Below are 20546 nucleotides of genomic sequence, written 5' to 3'. Positions count from 1 at the left end.
AGCCCTGCATCTCCCTGGGCCCCAGAGCAGCCTCAAAGGGGCCAAGTCCCTGGTGGCACTCTGGAGACACTGTGGAGAAGTCCACTCAGGACACCCGGGGCCTCCTTACCCATAACTACCCTGGGCACTTACCTCACGGATGTTCCTGGAGCCTGATTCACGGAAGGATGGCTTACAGCGGAAATTTATCTGCGGAACATTGCAATGCCCACCCAAATGTCAGAACCTCCTTTCAGGGGGTCAGGCATCCAGCCACCTTCTCCAGGAAAGTGTCACTCAGTCATCCTCACAAGGCAAGGATAGCCCCAAATCGTCCCGGGAGCCCTCAGAATGTGAGACATCTCTGCTCAGAAGCCCTCCTGCACCCCTGCCTCCTCTCCACCAGCCAGAAGGACCCTTTCCTTCCTCTGTCGGTACCTGGGATGCGGGACACTGGGAGTTTTGTGTCCCCCTCCCCCACTAAAAGGCAGCATGCTTTACTCCTCCCAGATTTTCCCTTGCCCTCCAGTGCTCCCAGCCTAGGCACGTGCAGGCACCTGATCCTTGCTTGCACACTTGTGCTGGCTGGTCCCCAGAGACCATTAGCTCATTTGTGGAAACTGGTTTGATTTCCACCTTGTGTTCTGTAACGCCTGGGGCTGTGTTTGTTTCTCTTTTCCCAACTGTCCCTCCGTCAGCCTCAGCACAGTTGCGGGGAAACCTCACTCTAGGAGTCGGGCTGGGGCAAGTGGCCCACGTTAGCCTCGTTCATGCTATTCCTAGTCCTCCAGGCTTTCCCACGTGCTGACTGGGATTTCTGCTGCCTCCCACCCTCTGCCTGGACCTACCTCCCCAGTGTCCCCTCTACTTCCGTTTAGAAGCACGGGGCCCAGACATGACACCAGCTGTCGACACACTACGGACCACAGTCCTTAGGGAAAGGTCTCCAGAGCAGCAGTGTGTAATGGACAGAGCCAAGCTTCAGCAAGACAATGGCCCTTCTAAATGTGAACTTAGGTGCGGATAAAATGGTGTCTTGGCCGTCAGTCATGAATCCACCCCACTGACACAGTCAGTGAGCCTCACTCACTGCCAGGCTTGTTCTGGGCAATGGGGATAAGGCAGATAAAAAGTGGGGGGGAGACAGGATTCAAATGCAGCCATTTCAGCTCCAGGGTCTCTGGCTCTTCACCACCACGCAGGCTGGGACACTTTTGGCAAGTGACGCTTGTAACGTGAATATGCGTGCAGAGACGCACACGTGTGTGCACTCAGATGCCTTTGGCACCCAAAGGGGAGGGGCGGGAAAGGCTGAGCGCCCATCCTCACCTTCTCCAGCTGTTCGATGCAGGGAGTGTGCACCACGATCTTGCAGGCTGCACACTTTCTCCGGGACACGGATTTCTGCTGCAGAAAACGAAGAGAGGGCCCTGACGCACCAGGTAACTCCGTCCAGGATGCTGCCCCAGGGCAGGAAGAGAAATCCTTTCATGTGTCCCAGCACAGCTGCCCTGTGTGTTCACTGGGCATGCCCGGTCCTGGCATCTGAACACAGCCCCATTCCTCCTGCCCTCCGCAGGCAGCCCTCAGCAGGGGCGCTCAGGTGAGCTCTTGTTCCCACCTCCCCTCCAAAGGGCTACAGCTGTCGGGCCAGCAGAAGTCAGCCCACAGGCTTCTAGACTCGCTCCACCAGCAGGGGGCGGCATGCCACCCAGAGCTCACTCACCAGCATCTTAGCTACACAGTACTGCTCCCCAACATAGCAGAAGTCCCCGGACACGTTGGTCTCGAACCAGATGTGTTCCCCATACGTCGCGGACTCCTAGACCATGAGATGAGCACGGTCAGCACAAACCTGCTACCCAGCCCATCCGTCAGTTCCTGCCCTGCCCTACCAACTCACCTCTCTCCCAAGACAGACCCGCTCCGGCCCCACAATCTACTCTGCTCCATCCTGTTTCCCAACTGTCCCTGCTCTTTTTTATTTTTTTGAAGATTTAAAAACATTTTTTTTAAGTAACCCCCAAGATCAAGAGCCGCAGGCTCCACCAACAGAGCCAGCCAGGCACTCTTCCCACTGTCCCTGCTCTTGAGGGCTTGGCTCAAACATGGCCACCCCAGCAGGTCTGCCCTGCCCATGGGCTCCTCCCGCAGCTGCCCTCAGCACCTCCCTCCACCTCCAACCGCTCTGTGGTCCCAAGCCCAGCAGGGGCTGGTACCCACCTATCCCGCCCTCCCAGCACCCTGCCACTCACGCTCCAGTCCACAGTGCTCCGGACCTGCCGCTCTGGCTCGCTGCACAGGGCCCCGGGAGTGGGTGGAGGGGGGGCCAGGTGCTGGAGGCCCGACTTGGTGATGGCTTTCCTGCAGAAAAGGAGACCGCTGAGGCCAGCTGAGCACCTGGTGACTCTGCTTCCTCCCCCCTTACCTGGGATCTCTGCCCTCACTGTGACTTCAACCCCTGGCCAAGACAGGGACTGACATGAAGAGGGCAGGGGACACCCCACGGCAGCCTAGGACTCTGAGAGATTCTCTGCAGGAGACTTAGCCCTCCTCACAGCCCTTGTAGGGTGCACTGGCTTCCAGGCACTGTCTGGAGCTATTCCCAAAGGGGGGGGCCCTCAGGCCAGGCCGAGCCTGGAGGTCCTTCCTTCAGGCCCGCCCCCTTGGGGTCTGCATACTTGCCCTGCCGGCCGCAGCTATACCTACGCAAGCAGGGCACTCCAGGTCTGGGGTCCTGCCGACTTGCGCCGTAGGGCTACCTGACGCCTGCGGGACAGCGGGCGCACGCGGGCGGGCATCAGAGAGCCAGCTGCGGTGCCTGAGGCTCTTCGGCCCCCAGGGCCGGGGTGCTGGCCTGGAGGCCGCTGCTGGCTGAGGCGCCGATAGTAACCGTGCAGGCCCCAGAGGGCACGGTCATACACCACGTCAGCGGGGAGCAGGTGGGAGGAGGCTCGGCGCCGGCGCAGGCAGCGAAGCATGGGCACGAGGGTGCCCTGGTGTGAGGAGGGCCCTGGTCTCTTGGTGCCTGGCTGGGTGGTTCTCAATGCCGCAATGGTCACGTCCTCCTCCTGAGCGGACGACTCCTCATGCATGCCTATGAGCCCAGCCACCAGCAGGGGCGTGCCCAAAAGCTGCGGCCCAACAGCGGCAGGCTGGGGGGTGGGCACCTCATCCACGATGAAGCGGGGGTTGCAGGCTGGGGGCACAGTGCTGGAGCGCCGGCGGCTGGAGCCCCGGGCCCCCACCCCGCAGCTCAGGAGGCAGCCCTGGAGCTGTGCACTGGAGCGGCGCCGCTGTGCCAGTGAGGAGGAGGCCTGCCCGGCAGGGGAGCGGCGCCGGGCCTTGCCTGTGGGCAGCCCCACACTGCTGGGCCGCCGCTGCCCCTCCCCGGGGCCTGGCGCCTTCCGCTGGAAGCGTCTCCTAAAGAAGGTCTCCATGGCAGGGGCAGGTGGATGGCTGTTGGGCAGAGACCGGGAGCATCAGGGGCTGGGCCAGGCTATGGCCCATCCTGCGCCCAGAAGCCCAGTCACAGCCTCTGCCCTTGAGCAGAGAAGGGACACAGAGAAGGGACACAGAGAGGATGGGGGAGGGTCCATGGCCTCTGACCTCCAGAAACACGGTGTGTGAGGGTACCACGGAGTCCACAGGGGAGCCCACATTTACCACTGCTGGAAGCACTAACACCCTCCCCAGTCATACCCAATGCTGCCCCAGGAGTAACGGGTACAAGGGGCTCCCCGCTTCCCATGCGGCTCCCCTGTCCAGGCACCATAAACCACAAAGCCCTGGCCTTTGATTCCCTCAGCCTGAAGCTGATGGAAAAGGAAAAAAGGAAGCTGGAAGCCCGCAGCCCTGGGTTCCAGGTTGCAGTCGGCCTCTACAGACTGAGGGGCCAAGGATAAGCCTTTTCTTTTCCTCTCCTGGGGCCTCTGTTTGGCTACTCGGGGCAGCTTGGGTGTAGGGTCCCCTCCTGGGACGTGGCACAAACTAAGCTACGAGAATACAACGAGGCCCTCTGAAAAGAAATTCAGTCTGGATAAGACCCCCAGACTCTCTCAGCCCCAGTGGTGGGCTGAGGCTGAGAGCGGCACTAGAAATGGAGAGGATCTGACTTCGGGATCAAAGGACCCTGGGGACCAAGGCCCTCAGGACTGGAGGAGAGCCGCACAGAGGGAGAGCCACCGCAGGCCTCATGCAGGAGGACGCTGTACGGGGAGAAACAAGAGGCCTGAGCCAAGAGAAAAGCCTTCCGGGTGCGTTCTGGGTGTGCGTCTCTACCTCTGAGGGGCTAAAAGAAAGAACTTTCTTGGTAGACTGCTCTGTCTTAGCCTTCTGCAGAGGCCCAGTCCGGATCTCCCATGTGTGAAAGTACCGGCTGACGGGTGATGTCTGAAAACCCTTCCAGCCCTCCTGCCAAGGGAGCCTGTGAACTGCACTTTGTCCGAGGCGCCAATGCTAGAAGCTCCAACTCTCCGCCCCAGACTGCCCTCCTGGAGGGAGGCAGGACCCACGCGGAGCACCCTTACTCAAACCATCCTCCCTTGACCTGTTCCTGAACACCGGCCCAGCTTCCTTCGCCAGCTCACCTGCCCCCGGCTGCCCTTTCTTCACAGGCTGCTGGGATTCCTGCACCCTCACTGCTTCCGAACAGTGGGGGAAGGGCAGGAAGCCTGGGAAGCTTGGGGGGAATGCCTCCAGAATGCCCAGGGATGCCTGTGCCCCGCCATCAGGTGATCTCCCGGGCCCTGGCAGCCACAGAGAGGTCTGAGCCACAGCCATGGGACATGTGCCTGGGGCCGACAAGAGAAACACGCCCACCTGCTGAGGGTCTGGCAGAAGTCAGGCATGGTGGGTGTGAGCCTTGGACAAACGGCGGTGGACGCTCGGCTTGAGCACTCAGGCCCGGGCTGCGTGCGTGTCTACTGCCTGCTTCTCCCACCACCCACTCACCCACTCTAATCTGCAACAAGCATGTGAGTCTGGGCTAGCAACGCCAGGCGGAAGCCCTGGATGGGTGTGGGGGTATTCAGGGAGAGGCACATGGGGCCAAGGTGTCCAAGCTCCTGTGATTGGCAGTGTGCCTGGGGAAGCAGTGCTCGAGACTGCCTGTTACAGTCCCCAGCCTCTGCAGGAGACAAGGCGAAAGGCAGGAGTTAAGCTCTGCGGGTAGGAGAACGGGCGAGGGCAGAGAGCTCTCGGCTTCCTACTAAAATCAATTATCATCACAGCTAACGTTTATTGAGTGCCCCCAATGAGCCAGGTACTCTGCTAAGCCCTTTACAAGCACACATATCATTTTATAAACCAGAGCAATGTGGAAGAATAGGTACTGCATCCTACCATGTTCCTGATGGGAAACTGAGGCACAAGGACATACCTTGCCCGAAGTCCACAGCGAGTCAATGGGGAGCCAGTAATGGAACCCAAGTCTGCGTGAAGGCAAAGCCTGTACCCCAGAGCCTCAGTGGAGAGTAGGGTCTTTCCTTTGGGGCCATGGGACTGAGACTAAGGGGGGATGGCGCAGGGAGGGGAACCCTAATAAGAGCAACAACGGCCCCATTGACTGAACGCCTACGGCGAGACAGGCCCCGAGCTAAGTACTTTCATTTATCGTCTCACTTGATCCCGACCACAGCCCTGCGAGGCGGGTAGGATCAGCGGCTCCATTACAGAGACGAGGCCTGAACAGGGGCAGTACACGCCCCAGGTCACAAGGCCGGTCAGTGGCAGAACCCGGACCTGAACCCGGTCTGCCGGACTCCAGTCTGCTCCGCACCCAGGAAGAGAAGCCTGAAGGCCTGGCTGCCCACTGCTGCCCGGGCGCTGGCCTGCCAGCACTCCCCCAGGGTGTCAGCTTTCCCCGCCCGTCTGGTCAGGCCGCCCTGTGACAGCTGCCTGGCCTGGAGGAGATTAGTCACCCGGACACACCGCCTGATGCTAGTGTCACCCAGAAAACAGAAGGCCACAGTCAGTAGGGGGGAGGTGCTGCGGGCTCTCTGTGAGCAGTGATGAGGTCTGGGCCCTGCCCGCTGCCCTGGACCCACACTGACAAGAGTGGCCAGGAGGCAGGGGCCGCCTCACGACAGGGTGGCAGCTGACAGGTGCTCCCACAGCGCTCTGGGCCACACACCGAGGGGCAGCCCCAAGTCCAACCGTCCAGGAGTCTCATCGGCTGCCTGGCGGTGCAGTCACTGCGAGTGGGGAGCAAAGCAGGCTAGGCCAGGCCGGTGTTGGTGACCACGTGCAAAGCTGTCCCCACACGTGCCTCAGTTTCCTTGTTTGTCCAAGGAGGCTTCAAGACTGGCTGAATTGATATTTTATGACAAGTAGTCCTGCAAGGCCCCCATGCCTCTATCTCTATGTTCCCAATGCCCCCTCCCCCCAGGCCCCATGCTTCCTGCTCCTCTGGTCTCCATAGAAACCTCTGTCCTCTGGTCAGCAACAGCCTGATTCCAGACTTCCTATCTCTGCTGAGGCTTCTGCTGGGTCCAGTCAGAAGCCCCGCCTGACCTCAGGCCTGTCCCAGCCCTTCCCCACAGCACAGCCCTGAGCAGCAGTGTCGTCTCACCGCAATGTCTGCCATCTTCAGCAGACCACACGCTACGTGTAAAGGTCACTGGAGGCGGCCCCACAGGATTCTGACACCAACAGCAGAGCAAAACGGCTACTCCTCAGCCTTCTCATGGGGGACCCGAGGGAAGCTTGTCACACCCGAAGGGGACAGGATGAGAAAGGACTCAAGGGTTCCACGAACCTCCAGCTGGCTGTTGAGAGCCTAGGGAGGACAAAGGATGCTACAGGAGAGACACACATGGCGGCATCCAGCCATGTGCCCTCGATGAACAGCAGCGAGTGTGGCTAGGGGCAGCTGCCAGTGGGTGAGCAAGCATGAGCGCCCCAGCTTTGCTACTAGCTAGAAAGAACCAGACTCCTGGCCTCCCAGCCCAGACTATCTCACACCCTATGTTAGTTTCAAGTGGAAAAGCCCAAGGGCTTTGGAACCCTGCATCTGCCATTGCTTTCCCGGGTGTGGATCAACTAACCTTTCTGATCCTCAACTTTCTCCTCTGCAAAATGGGGATGATACCACCTAGTTCAGAAGGTTGGCATAAGGGAGGTTCTGATGAAGTACCTGATGATACCTGGCAGAGGGTAGGGGCATGGCAGGGCTTACACCTGCAGCAGACACAAGGCCATGTGGATCGTGCCATCTCCTGCGGTTTGTCTTTGCCCACGGCGGGAGTGCGAACCCAGAAAGGGAAGCAGGAGAACCTGGGGTGGCCACTACCCACCACATGAAGAATAGAGCCTGGCAGCCAGAGTCACCTGGGTATCTGTTCATGCTGTAAAAGATGCCCTCTGCCCCTCGTGCCAGGCGTGGCCCCCAGAGGTGCTCACACAGGACACCCCGTGGGATGCAGCCAGGGTTCTCATTCCCGGCTGTGAGCAGGACCCTACATGACCCCCTCGTCAGGGAAGGCTGGGAATGGTGCACAGTGGCCCCATTTCCAGCAGGCCCACAGCAAGGGCCTGGAGCAGCCTCCCCAGGGGGATACTGGTCAGAAGCCACCTCTGGCTGCTCTGCTCCCACAGCCCGAAGGTCAGAGGGAAGGAGGTGGGGACAGCTGGAAGGGAGGCCTGCCTGGGGGCTGGTGAGACAGGGTCTCCACTCTCCCAAGGTCTTTACTTGCTTAGAGGAGCCTGCCCAAAACAAAACAAAGCGTAGCGGGGAGCAGGTGGGCCAGGGCTTCATGGGAGAGGCAGCCAGCAGGCCAGTAATGTTTACCTCCACGGAGTCTGGTGGGGGCAGGAGCCTAGCCTACCCTTTCCCTTCCCTTCTCTTTTCCATCAGCTTTAGAGCCTCATCCAGGAATGGTGGTGCCTGGGCCCACCCTGATCCGTTCCTCCCCAGACCCACCCAGACAGATACAGGAAGGAGGAAGCAGAAGGCAAGGAAGGGTTGGGGGGCGGGGAGTCCCTTTTGACCTGATCTGGAAGGCTGGGTGGCAGGCAGAAGGTGGGCGAGCGGGTGGGGCCTGGGGTCCCTGTGGGCAGGCGAGCCCGGGCTCTGGTTCCAGCTCCAGGCTGCCGGCCTCTGGCTGAGCAAGTCCTAGTTTGGAGAGCAAGCGGAGCTGCTGTGGCCGCTCCTCTGCCCCCTCCCCCTCGCCACCCTCCTCCCCCCAGCCTGAGACAGCCGTTATGAAAATAACCCGATTGGTAACCAACTGCACTTCCTCTCCCAGCGGCGGCTCCAGGCCCTGCAGCAAGCAGGCGGCCGGTGGGCGGGCGGGCACACGCGCACCAGTCCTGCCTCCTGGCTTCTTGTCCCGAAGTCCCCAGAGCCAGGCTGAGCAATAGACCGGTAGCCTTCCCTCCACCTGGCACCCAGTAGAGCACACACAGCTCCTGCCTTGGCTCCTGGAGGAGGCCTGGGGAGGCAGAAGTGGGGGGTGGGTCGCACCCCTTCTGGCCACCTAATGTCCTCTCATACCCACCAGACAGGTGTTCTGGGGTCTGGGGCAAGCGTGTGAGATAGCAATCACTGGCGCCCGTCAAAATAACCACAAAAACAGGTATCTGTCCAGTCTTTCACAACGTACAAAGCACTTTTTCACAAGCACTATCAGACGGGAGGCTTGTGATTCTCCTGCATGGGTGGTATTATTGTCCCAGCTAAACAATACGGCACCTGAGGCTCACAGAGGCCTGTGGCTGCCTGAGCGCAGAAGTGGCCGAGCTGGGACTGTCCATCCTGGGTCTCCTGGCCCTGCCAAGGGGGCCTGCCACAGATGCCCTGGCTTGTGTCCTGGAGAGGCCAGCCCATGTCACACCCATCCTGTTCAGAATGCCACCCCCCCGCCCCCGCCAGCTTACACTCCTGGCTCTCGGGTTGGGAGTGGCAGCTCTCAAACTTCCACGACCCTTCACACTCTTAAAAATTACTGAAGATCCCCGAAAGATTTTGTTGACAGGGGTAAGAGCTATATTGCTATTTACCATATTAGAAGTTGAGACTGAGAAATTTAAAAAATATTGACTCATCTAAAAATAATAAACTTGGGGCACCTGGGTGCCTCAGTTGGTTGAGCGTCTGCCTTTGGCTCAGGTCATGATCCCGGGGTCCTGGGATCGAGCCCCGCATCAGGCTCCCTGCTCATTGGGGAGTCTGCTTCTCCCTCTCCTCTCTGCTTGTGCTCTTGTATGCCCTCTCTCCCAAATAAATAAATAAAATCTTAAAAAAAAAAAAAAAAGACAAAACCCCCCAATAAACTCATTATGTGTTAACATAAATAACACACTTCTCTTTTTAAAAAAAAAAAAACTGTACTTTCTAAAAAAAATTAGCTAGAGGAGTGTCATTATTTTAATTTTTGCAAATCTCTTTAATTTCTGGCTTAATAGAAGACAGCTGGATTCTCCTGTCTGCCTCTGCAGTCCATCTGCTGTGATATGTTGTTTTGGTTGAGTATGTGAAGAAAATCCTGCCTCATACTGACATGTAGTTAGAAGAGGAAAGAGTGTTTTAATAGCCTTTTCTGGCAATTATTGTTCTTTGCTACTCCATCAAAATATGACAAGTGGTAATTTCTTAAAGGTTAGTGGCTATGTGGAATCTGAAACCATATCAACGAACCTTTCACTGGTCTATCTCGCATTTTGAATTCTTCAAAATCAAGCACTGGAAAATATATTTTACTGAGTTATGCAGATCTTCCCAATGTTGACACATTTCCTTATACAAAATCAAAAAATCACACTTGCTAACACCACTACTGGTCTCATCAGAAAGTCCTGGGAAGCTGTCAGGCCCTAGACAGTGGATACACAGTTTCCAAAATTCTAATTTTTGCTTTTCAAAGGCTCAAATTTTATCATTAGCAACCAATACTGATACCGGTTTTGAAGTAACAAGCTCACTTCATTCATTTGTGAGAAAATGTCTGACAAATACTGAAGAGTTCTGTCTGTCAGGTGTTCTCTCAAGTTAAAACGGTGTTCCTTAAAAAACGTAACTAGGACAGCTTGCCACTGAGCAGCAAAACTGCCTTAACGTAGATTTCACACTTCTTCACACAGAATATTTGAAAAGATGTATACTCAAGGATCTGGTCTTTGTAAAATTAATACATTTTACTGCATTCTGATGTTGTGAGCGTGAAGCATACAACAGCTGCTAGTTTATGGGGGGGCCACTGCCTTGGTTTGGGCTGAAGTTCCAGCCGCTTCACACCACCTTGTCTTTGCACCCTCAATACAAATGTTAACATGGTGAAAAGGGCATGAGCCAGGGCAGCTCTGAAAGTATTATTATGCAAATAGTTTTGACCGTACCAATCCTCTGAAAGGGTCTAGGGCACCCCTAGGACCATATTTTGGGAACCACCAGCTCAGAATGAATTCCAAATCCTCTGGCCTGGCAAATGTGGCTTCTGCGGTATGGCACGAACTCAGCCGCCTATGTCCTGACACAAACCCGTGGGCTCTGACCGAGCCATCCTACCCTGTCCCCCAATCTGGCCGTGCACACAGCACACCTTCTGCCTGGAATACTGGCCCCTTCCTACCTTGTACCAAATTCCCACCTGCTCACAGCTGCCCCAGCCAAGAATTCACCACTCCCACTAGTCACCTCACACCACCTACTTGGCTTCTCTGCCACTGGACCCCTGGGAGCCCTAATTCTTTCAAATCCATATGCCTTGTTCCTCCCACGCAGCCACCAGGCCACAAGCTCCTGGGGGCCAGGGCCCAGGTCTTGTGCATTCAGGCATGCCCAGCACAGTGCCTGGCAGTGAGTCCGGTGTTTACCACCAATCAGCTCAGGAGGAAGGAAAAGGGAATTCCGTGGGGGAGGGGCGAGAGCCGTAAGGGAAGAGAAGGGCTTCCTCCGCCTTGGGTACCGCACCCAAGGGCTGACCACAGGGCCCAGGCTGGCCCAGGCCACTTCTCTTTGTTGGGCACAAGGGGAGGGCAACAACCTTTGTTTTAGCAGCTACCCTCCCCTCCTCTCCAGAGGACCTGAAGAGTGACCAGCTGAGGCCCTCTTCGGGGCTAGGGGCCATGGCCCACTCCACACTCTCCATGGCTTTCCTTGTAAAACTTGGACAGCAGGACTTGGCAACATGAGGGTGGTGGGCAAGGAGGGGAGAGGAAGGGTGACTCAGATGCTTGGGGGGCTGGGCCCAGGCCCAAGCCCCCACTCTGAGCTCCTTGCTGAAGCACCCCCATCTCTCCTTCGTGTCCCGAGTCCTGCGAAGCCTGGGAGAAACGTCTTTGCGATGACTGACTGACTGACTCGTTCCTTTAGAGCCTCCCTCCAAGCCATCCCTGCACCGGCACCACAGCTCATTCTAGAGTGCCCACTGCCCCCTGATTGGCTTTCCACTGTCAGCTGGGCAAAACGCAAAGCCCTGGGCCAGGACTGGCCTGGCCTGTCGGCCTCCTGGCCCATCTCTTCTGTACTTCCTTACATTTTATTTGACAGAAACACAACATGCTCTGTGCCAGGCACTGTTCTAAGCATTTTACAAATTTAAACTCATTGAACGTCATAAAAATTATTAGCATTATTATCCCTGTTTTATAGGTGAGGAAACTGAGGCACAAAGGGATTGAATAACGTGCCTGTAGTCATACAGCTAGGAAGTGGCAAAGCGGGGACTCTAAGCCAGGAGTCTGGTCCAGGTCCATGCTCGCACCCCTTCACTCCCCACCTCTGGACGGGGCTCTCTGTGCTCGTGTGTCTCTGGCAGCTGGTAGTCTATCTGGAATACCATTCCCTCTTCTGCTTAGTGACCTCTCTCATCTTTTTCCTCTTGTCTTTTCAGAGTTGGCTCAGACATTGGCTCTGCTGGAAAGTTCCTCCCAGCCCCCTCTCCCGGGGGGTTAGCTGCTCCCACGCTCAGGCCCTCTCTCGGTTATTCTCAGCCATCAGCGCTAGTTGGCGAGTCTGTATCCCCCACCAGACCGTGAGCCCCCGGGGACCATGAACTGCCCGTAATTGCATCCCCAGGGTCTAGAAGTGCCGGACGAGGACTGAAGAGTGAATGGAGGAAAAAGTGAATGGTCCAGGCTCTGCTGCATGGATGAAGCTGTGAGCAAAGAGCTTCGGGCACGCCAACCCAGAGGCCGGCCGGCTCCTGCGGCCTTCTTACCAGCACTGGGTGGACACGCTGCTGGTTTGGGCTGCGCTCTTGCATCTCAGAGGCACACACTGAAACCGATCCCTGATGGGGTTGCTGATATGTCTCCAAGTCTCCCAACCCCCTCCCGGACCCCCACGTCCTTCTTCCCTCGTGGCTGAGACCTCTCGTTGCCTTCTCCTGTATCTGCAGCAGGCTCCCATTCCCCATCTGTGTGGAGCAGCATGCCCCCTCATCCCTCATTCAAAATTTAACTCCCTCTCTGAGCTTTCTGTCCATGTTGCTCCCTCCTCCATCCCCTAGAAGATCTTCTCTCTTCTGGGAATCGGCTGTCAACCCCTCCCCCCTCCAACTCCGCAGCCCTGCTTCCATGCACCACACACAGGGCCTCTTCCTGCCTTTGAGGCCAGCACTGTGTCTAAAATCTCTTGGAGAAGTTGCAGGAGACAAAGAGCTTCTGCGAGGATTTGGACTCAAAGGTCCAGAGGGGTTCTGTTCTGCCTCTGACCAGCTACAGGACCTCAAGTCAAGTCTCTCACCCTATCTGAGCCTCAATTTCCTCATCTGATACCTGGGGAATAACACCCACGCTGTCTTCCTCATGGGAGCTTGAGAGTTTGTTCATGGTAACCAATTCTACAGTTGACCAAAACTTTAAAGAAAGGAAATTAACTCCAGAGACCTAAAAATTAGGACAACCACTTTGGAGCATGGCTTGGCAATGACTATCTAAGGGGAAGATACACCACCCTGTAACCAAGCACCGGTGGGCTGAACGCAAGAGGACCGTGTACTGGAACAGTCTCTGAAGGACTGCTTCCAATGGAAGAGATGCTGCCAACAACCTAACTGTCCGCCAACAGGGTACTGGGCAAATAGGCTGTCATACAGCTACAAAAAGGACTGGTATACAGCAGTCAAAATGGGTACATCGAGGGGCGCCTGGGTTAAGCGTCTGCCTTCGGCTCAGGGCGTGATCCCGGCGTTATGGGATCGAGCCCCGCATCAGGCTCCTCTGCTATGAGCCTGCTTCTTCCTCTCCCACTCCCCCTGCTTGTGTTCCCTCTCTCACTGGCTGTCTCTATCTCTGTCGCATAAATAAATAAAATCTTTAAAAAAAAAAATGGGTACATCGAGCTCATGTCTCAAGATGGTTAAATCTCCAAAACGATAAGAAGGAAAAAACCTGAATTCAGAATATGTACAGTACACCATTTAAATCAAGTGCAAAGCCATACGGAACAGTCCTGTATGTTGCTGCGGAGAGACAGCTATGTAGGAAACATTTTTAAAAGGCATGAGAATACAAACACCAAAAAACAGGATTGTGGTTTCCTCTGCGGAGGGAAACAGGGGGCTTCTACCCCTATCTAAAGTAAATACAGCACGATGGTAAGATCGGACCAAACGAAGTGGTGGGTGTTACATGATTCTGTATGTTTTTGTTTTGTTTTCTTAAAGATTTTATTTATTTATACGACAGAGAGAGAGACAGCCAGCGAGAGAGTGAACACAAGCAGGGGGAGTGGGAGAGGAAGAAGCAGGCTCCCAGCGGAGAAGCCTGATGCGGGGCTCGGTCCCAGATCGCCGGGATCACGCCCTGAGCCGAAGGCAGACACTTAACCGCTGTGCCACCCAGGCGCCCCTGTATGTTTTTTTTTTTTTTTTTTTTTAAGATTTTATTTATTTATGTGACAGAGAGACAGCCAGCGAGAGAGGGAACACAGCAGGGGGAGTGGGAGAGGAAGAAGCAGGCTCATAGCGGAAGAGCCTGATGTGGGACCCCTGTATGTTTTTTTAATTGTAAAATCTTTTGTGTTTTTTAAAAGATTTTTAAAATAATTTTTAAGAAAGTCCCCTCAGAGGGAGAACAGTTCCCTGGGGTTGCCTTGGGTCTTCCGTGGATGGGTTTCAGCAGTGGCATGGAACCTCAACTGTGTTCCTTACACTGTCTCATAGTAGGAACCCCGTGTCTGTGGGGCCGGAAGGTCTCCCCCCAAAGGATGCCTTCCAGAGGAGGGTGAGCGGGCGGCAGGTTGTGTCAGTGGGGTGTCTGTGTGGGCTGGGGAGCAGGAACCAGCTTGCTCCCTTTCACAACCGCCCCCGCCTTAGTAAAATGTCAGCAAGCTGGGGAAGGGGGGGCGGAGAGCCAGGCAAGCTGTTAACCCGCGAGATGCTGATGCTGGGGCGTGGGTGGTGCAGGCCCAGGCTCCCAGACAGCTATTTTGGCATGTGCTGTGATCGGGCTCAGCCCTGGCAGGGGACAGGCCTCTACGTGGGAGCTCTGGACTGGCGCTCTGCCAGGAGCAAGGGGGAGGAGGTCTCTGAAAGGGAGGGAGAGGGCTCTGGGGCCCTTCCTCTCTCTTCAGACCTCTCACCGTGAGGCGCTCAGTACAAATGAGGCCCAGTGCACTGTGCTCTCCTCCCCAGCACCTCTCCTCAGGCCACAGGCCACAGGCCACCCGTGACCTCAGGGCGATATCAAGGGTTCCTCTGAACATGTCTCTTGAGTCTTCTGCAACCTGCACTTTGAAAGCAAGATAAAAGATCACAGACTTGCCCCTCCACTCCACACCCAGCCAGGGAGCCCATGACACCCTGCTAACAACCCATTCTCCCTCATAGTCTCATAGTCCCATGCCCAAGGGTACCTCCAGCCCAGCCTTGCTCTCCTGTGGGGTCCAGGAGCAGAACATCTCACGGGTCTCACTCTACTCCCACACAAGACAAAAATCTCTTCCATCTCACAGAGCACTCAAACCCCTTTTTAGGCTCTACCAGTTTGGGGATGGGAAACTAAAACAGAAAAGGGAGCTAGTAAGTCGGACGGACGGCCTGTGTTGTGAAAACATCCAGCGTGAGCTGTGAGATCCTGGGCCAGGCCCCTGTCCTCTTTGAGCCTTTCTTTCTCATGTGTAAAATGGGAATAAAACCAACTATGAGATTGTTCTAAGGATTACATGAAACAGACAGATTTACAGACTTCTGGCAACTGTTAACTGCCAGAGAAAGAGGAGCCTGCACATCGCACACCTGGATGCAGGGGAGTGTGGGGGAGGGTGGGCGTGCTCATGTCCTCAGCCTCCTGCTCCTCTCTCTGGGCCACAAAGCCCCCCGGTCTCACTCAAACCTGCTCTCCACCACCTAGCCAGGTCCCTGGTGTCTCAGCTGAGGAAGGGGGGCAAAAAGGAAAGAGGGGAGAATGACAGCTCCTCAAGGGCATGTGGCCACTGCTCTGGCCTACTCTCTTCCCACCCAAAACTATCCTCCTAGGCTCCCAGCCCTGACTAGAGCACCAGGCAGGTCCCACGCTGAGAACTCTGGGGGGTACCCTCAGGGTATCAGGGGCTCCACAAAGGAAACAGAGGAAGCAGTCCAGGGGAGCAAGAAAGGAGTGCTTGGCACCACCCAGAGATGCACCCACTAACCCTAGCTGCGAACAAGGGGAGCTGGTAAGCCCAGATGCAGGTGCAGCAGTGTCCCCTTCTTGCCCACACCGTCTCCCATGATGACTTACACAACTGCCCAGGTGGCGGCAGCAGCCCCAGGAGAGGCAGAGGGGGCAAGGAGGAGGACAGGTGGAGGGCAGGGTGGACGGTGCCAGACGAGGATTCCTCATGACACAAGGAAGGCTGCGGGGTCCTGAGTGTGGTACAAATTGACATGATACTGGAGTCAGGGGACTGGTGTTGGGATCCCAGAAAAGCCCCAACTAGCTGCAAGACCTTGGCCCAGTCAGGACCACATCCTGGGGCCTCAATCTTTAGGGAGGGGGAGGGGTTGGGCCAGGTGCTGTGGAAGCTCCCGCCCAGCCTGCCTTCTCCCTCCTTCTGATTGGCTCTGCCCTAGCAGTCAGAGTATCAGGTAACTGGCCTGTGGGAGATGTCTGTGGGTCCACCCACAGCAGGTGTTTGGTACAAGTGGACTAGCGGGAAGGGGAATCTCCCCTCCCAGCACCCTCTACACAATGGTAGCTGTCGCCCCCCTGTGTCGCTCTAGCTATACTGCAAGGACAAGTTGCCCGTCAGCTTCTGGACCCTGAAACTCTCTCCAGCCTTTGTAGGGATATAGGGACCCAACCTCTGCTTCTAGAGCCCAGCACAGGCCAAGCCTCAGGGCCAGTGTGCCCACTCACTTCCTCCTCTGCTTGTGGGGATGACTGGTGAATCCTGGAAAGGACTCCAGGAAGCCAAGGAGGGCAGGTGTGATTCTCTTTCCCCAACCTCTAGCTGCCCAGGGCCTAGGCTTTCTCTGACTAGGGTCACTCAGTCCTTCCTCTGTCCTTGCCTGGGAGGATACCCACTCTCCTGCTCTCTTTTGCCAGCTGGGGCAGCACTATACCCTGAGATTTGACCTTTTTGGAGTACGGCACAGAGAGAAAATGACAAGAGTTGCCCATCCCCTCCCCTGACCTCTAAGCCAGAGACTGGCAGGCGTGTGGCAGCAGAGGAAGACGGGACAGTCCTATCCTAGTTCACAACCTCGGCTGGCTCCACGCTGGCACATGACATTGCGGGGGTGGGGGGTGGGGTAGCCGAATGGGGTAAACTGATGCACAGCTCAGCCACTGCGGTCCCTTTTTCTTCTCTAGCTGGCAGGAATCCAGGGACTCTGACTTGCACCTGGTCCTCTAGACACCTGGGCCACTCCCAGTTTTAGCCTGAGTAGGACAAACCATGCAAAGAGGCTCCTTTCCTCCCAGACAACCCGGCACGCAGACAGGGGTTCTCGACTCTGCAAGAGGCGTCCCTCACACGTGCCTCCCCAACCACTGCAGAAACCACCCCAGACTTCAGCTCAGGCAGCCCAGCGGGCACCCTCCACCAGTCTGGACTTCAGGCCCGTGCTCACTTGGAGCCATGTGGCATCACCTCTAAATGGGACCTATTGTCTCAAACTTGTTCCACAGGTGCATTTCCTGCCCTCTGGGAACTAGTGACTTTGAGCACTAAGGAAGGGCAGCGGTGGCAGAGCCAATGCTCAGACTCCCAGGGCCTCTGCAGGCCCGGGCTCCTTATGTCTAGGTGTGTGAAGCGCCAAGTAATTTCTGATGCCCCTGAGGTGCAAAACCAGTTAATCCACAAGCTGTGCGACCAGCCCAGGGTCAGGCTGCTGGGACCAGGCCAGAGGATAAGCGAATGCTCCCTCAGGATGGGCCCTGGAAGAACAGGAGACGGAGTCAATTTCCCTCCCACTTCTGACTGATCACCCCCTAGGCCAATAGGATCTGAAGGATAAGGACAGAGGAAAACCCATATGTCCTGGGATTAGGGCAGGGCCTATACCAACTCTTCCGGGAGGGGTTGATGGTTCCCAGCAAGGATCCCTGAGGTGGAAGGGAGCTGGGGGGATCATGACCCAGCTTTTTGTCTTGCTGCGCTAAAAGAGAAGAGATTCTTACTGTTCCCCAGATTCCAAGAGGGTGAAGCCAGTTGTGAGGGTCTAAGACATGCTTTAAGGAAAAACCTCTTTAAGGAAGATGCCAAAGAGGGTGCCATCCAGAGACTGTTCTACCTGCCCAGATTGGGGATGGCAAACGCGCGGCCCACGTACCACCACTACCCCTCCCAAGCCCACAGCAGAGTGCTGATTACAGAACTCAACCACCAAGCCAAGATCCGAATGCAGCTTCAGCAGCCACGACCAATCTATTTGTTATCTCTGGTTCTCCCTTCTAGCCACTGTCCATTCACTTATCAGGACCCGCAGCCCCAAGGTGTGAGGATGGGGTAAATGCAGAGAGTGGAAGCTCAACGAGAAGCAAGAGCCTGGTTACGGATGAACATGGAGCCTGAGGAAAAGATGGAGAGGAGGGGCTGGCTTCAGCGAGGGCACTGGGGACTTGCACCTGAAAATGGCAACCAGCAAACGTGGCTGGACGAGATTAAAAAAAAAAACAAAACCATACATTAAAGGGGCCGTGCCCAAAGCAAGTGTACTATTCCAAATGTCTGCCCCTACGCTCCAACCAAAGCAAGGGAGAGGGCGTCAGCCCCAGTGGGCATCTGATTCTCTGAGTTCCCAGGCCTGTCAGTAAGGTCTTTTCCCTCACTGCCCTCTCCCTGACTCTACTGGGTTTTCTGAATATATTCATTTCTGAATGCCCCACTGCCCCAGCACAGTGCTACTACGCAGACACTCCTTACACACTCCCAGAGGTCGCTGTGGATTTTCTTCTCATTAAGCAGCCTATCAGATCACTTACCATCCCCAGAGTGATGTAATACTTTGGTCCTCAAACCTGGTAGCGTATTAGAAACACTTGCGAAGCTTAAAAAAAAAACACCCAGGCCCAATCTGCAGACCTGATGAGTCAGGCATGCTAAGGATAAGATCTAGGAATTTGAATTTCCTAAAGCTCCCTAGGTCACTGTGATGTTCTGTTCGGGAACCTGGTATAGAGAAAGGGTTTTGGACTAGAGTTCGAACGATCTCTCTCCCTCTTACTTGCTGTGTGACTCTACTTATCTCTTTGAGCCTGTGTTTTTCCTCATCTATAAAAATGGAAAAGTCACACCTATCCTGCTTAGAGAATTACGTAAAGGTATTTGTTGGTTCTCTTGCTTCTTGTTCTTCCCCCTGAACATGCCTCACGTTCATGCCACATGCACAAACCTGCGCCCTTCAGGAGGGGCACAGCCACAGGTCACAAGAGCCCAACACTTGGTACCCTGTGGGCAGGGACAGGAAGCCTCTGGTGGAGCCCCTCCCTCCCCCTCCGGAGCCTGTGAACACTGGAGGCTACATCCTGCAGAGCTGGGTGTAAACTGCTCCATCTTGTAGGGCTGTGGGTGACAAAACAGAGGTACTGGAAGCCTTGCTCCCTGCCCCGTTTAATATGACATTGAAGCTTGTGTGGCTTCACAATAGCTCACGGAGCTCCATCTGCCAGTGTGAGAATCCTGATCTCTGGGTGTGCTTGGTGACAAAGACACAAAGAACAGGGCCCTGGCCAGGGTAAGGCTGGCAGAGGGCATAGGTCAGCATTACAGGTTCGCCAACCCGCACAACAGGAGAAAACTGCCCACGTTAATGGTGGGTAAAGTCTACCCTGGGAAGGGTCAGGGCAAAGCTCGGGGAGGGGGTGTGCCGAATGCCACAAAGCCAGGGCAACTGAAGAAAAGTGAGAGGGAGGCCTTGGGCAGGCTCCAAGTGGTCAGAGTCCAGCCTGAGTTGGCTCTGGGGTCCTTAGCTGATTGGCTGCAAGCTCCCTGGCCACTGGAGAAGGGCAGGAGTCAGTCAGGAAAAAGCCCAAGGAGCCAGGTGGGGTACTCATGGGGCTCCACCTTCCCTCACCTTACACCAGGGCTGCATGGCAGGAAGCGACTCCCAGCCAATACTGGCACACATGCCATGAGCTGCCTGCACTCAATCTTTCCACACCCTCCCCCAGTTCCTCACCAGAGTCCTGGTCGACCCTGTCCCAGGCATAAGACGGTGACGTCTGGTGTGCCGGAGGAGGGGGCAGGAGGGAGCTTGAACAGCCAGCACAGACTCCAGACTGCAGCCCACCCCATCCCTCACCCAGCAAGAGCCGGATAGGGGTAGGGGGAGAAATGCCTACTGCCTAGCAGAGGTAGAGGTTGGGGGTCTCTCCGCTAATTAAGAGCAATACAGAACAGGTGGCCAGGCACACCCAACCTCAAGGAGAGGCTTAAAGTGATGAGCAGTTAGCTCAGCGACCAGTGCTCCTGGACAGCCATGTGTTGTGACAGTATTAACAGAGGCCATGTTCTGCAGATGCCATGCAGTGGTGGGAGGCGAACGGCCCCACCGAGGCGCGGGGGTGGGCGGGTGCCGTGAGCCCCCCCCAACCTCACTGCGGCCAGGGGACTCAGGGCCCCCTGCTCTCTCAGTGCCAAGAACCGGTGAGTGTCCCGTCATGGGGGCCCTACCTGCCGGTCCCACCCTGCAGGCAAGTTGGAATCTGACCCTGTCTCGGTACCACAGAGGAGGCGCGCTAAGCTGCCGGTGCCAGTGCCGGGACGCTGGGGGGTGACCCCGACGCGGAGCCAACCCAAGACAGCCCGTACCGCCGGTACCCGGCGGAGACCTCCACTCGGTGTCAGTCCCGAGACGGCCGAGGGACGCCTCCCGGTGCCCGGCGCGGTATGCGCCCGGTGCCGCCGTGCCCACCCCGCTGCCGTCGCGCGCTCACCTGTGCCCGAAGAGACGCAGCCCTGGGAAGCGCCGCTTGTTGAGGCGCCGTGGCGCCTTGTCCGGCTCGGGACCGGCGTCGCGCTCGGAGCCGCTGGACGAGGCGGAGGCCGACTCCGAGTCGCTGCTCCGGGCCTCGGGGCTGCCGTCCCGCGGCTCCATCCGGCCCTAGCCCCGGCCGGCGGCGGGCCCGCGGGAGACGCCCATGCCGGGCCGGCGGCCGGGGCTCAGCACGCCGGCTCCGCGCCGCCTGCCGCGGCCATG

At 56.7% G+C, this 20546-nt stretch overlaps 1 protein-coding gene across 8 annotated transcripts in view; it reads right to left on the bottom strand.

Moving 5' to 3' along the window:
- Window positions 1-20546, bottom strand: part of DGKZ (diacylglycerol kinase zeta) — a 32462-nt gene that overhangs the window by 9708 nt on the left and 2208 nt on the right. For 3 of the 8 annotated variants that reach the window (XM_040639014.1, XM_040639016.1, XM_040639017.1), the window contains exons 2-6: window positions 2689-3438; window positions 2235-2343; window positions 1706-1801; window positions 1309-1386; window positions 133-189 (exon numbers count right to left, since the gene is read on the bottom strand). In XM_040639014.1, the coding sequence (XP_040494948.1) occupies window positions 133-189; window positions 1309-1386; window positions 1706-1801; window positions 2235-2343; window positions 2689-3438 (1090 nt within the window). Of the gene's footprint in view, window positions 1-132; window positions 190-1308; window positions 1387-1705; window positions 1802-2234; window positions 2344-2688; window positions 3439-20283; window positions 20460-20546 lie in introns of those variants that run through there. The other 5 variants (XM_040639015.1, XM_040639018.1, XM_040639019.1 and 2 more) reach the window with 4 other exon arrangements.

Source organism: Ursus maritimus, unplaced genomic scaffold (assembly GCF_017311325.1).
Source record: "Ursus maritimus isolate PB19 unplaced genomic scaffold, ASM1731132v1 scaffold_23, whole genome shotgun sequence".
Classification (NCBI taxonomy): Eukaryota; Metazoa; Chordata; class Mammalia; order Carnivora; family Ursidae; genus Ursus; species Ursus maritimus.
The sequence above is the reverse complement of the archived record's forward strand: the minus strand, read 5'-3'. Positions and strand labels throughout refer to the sequence as shown.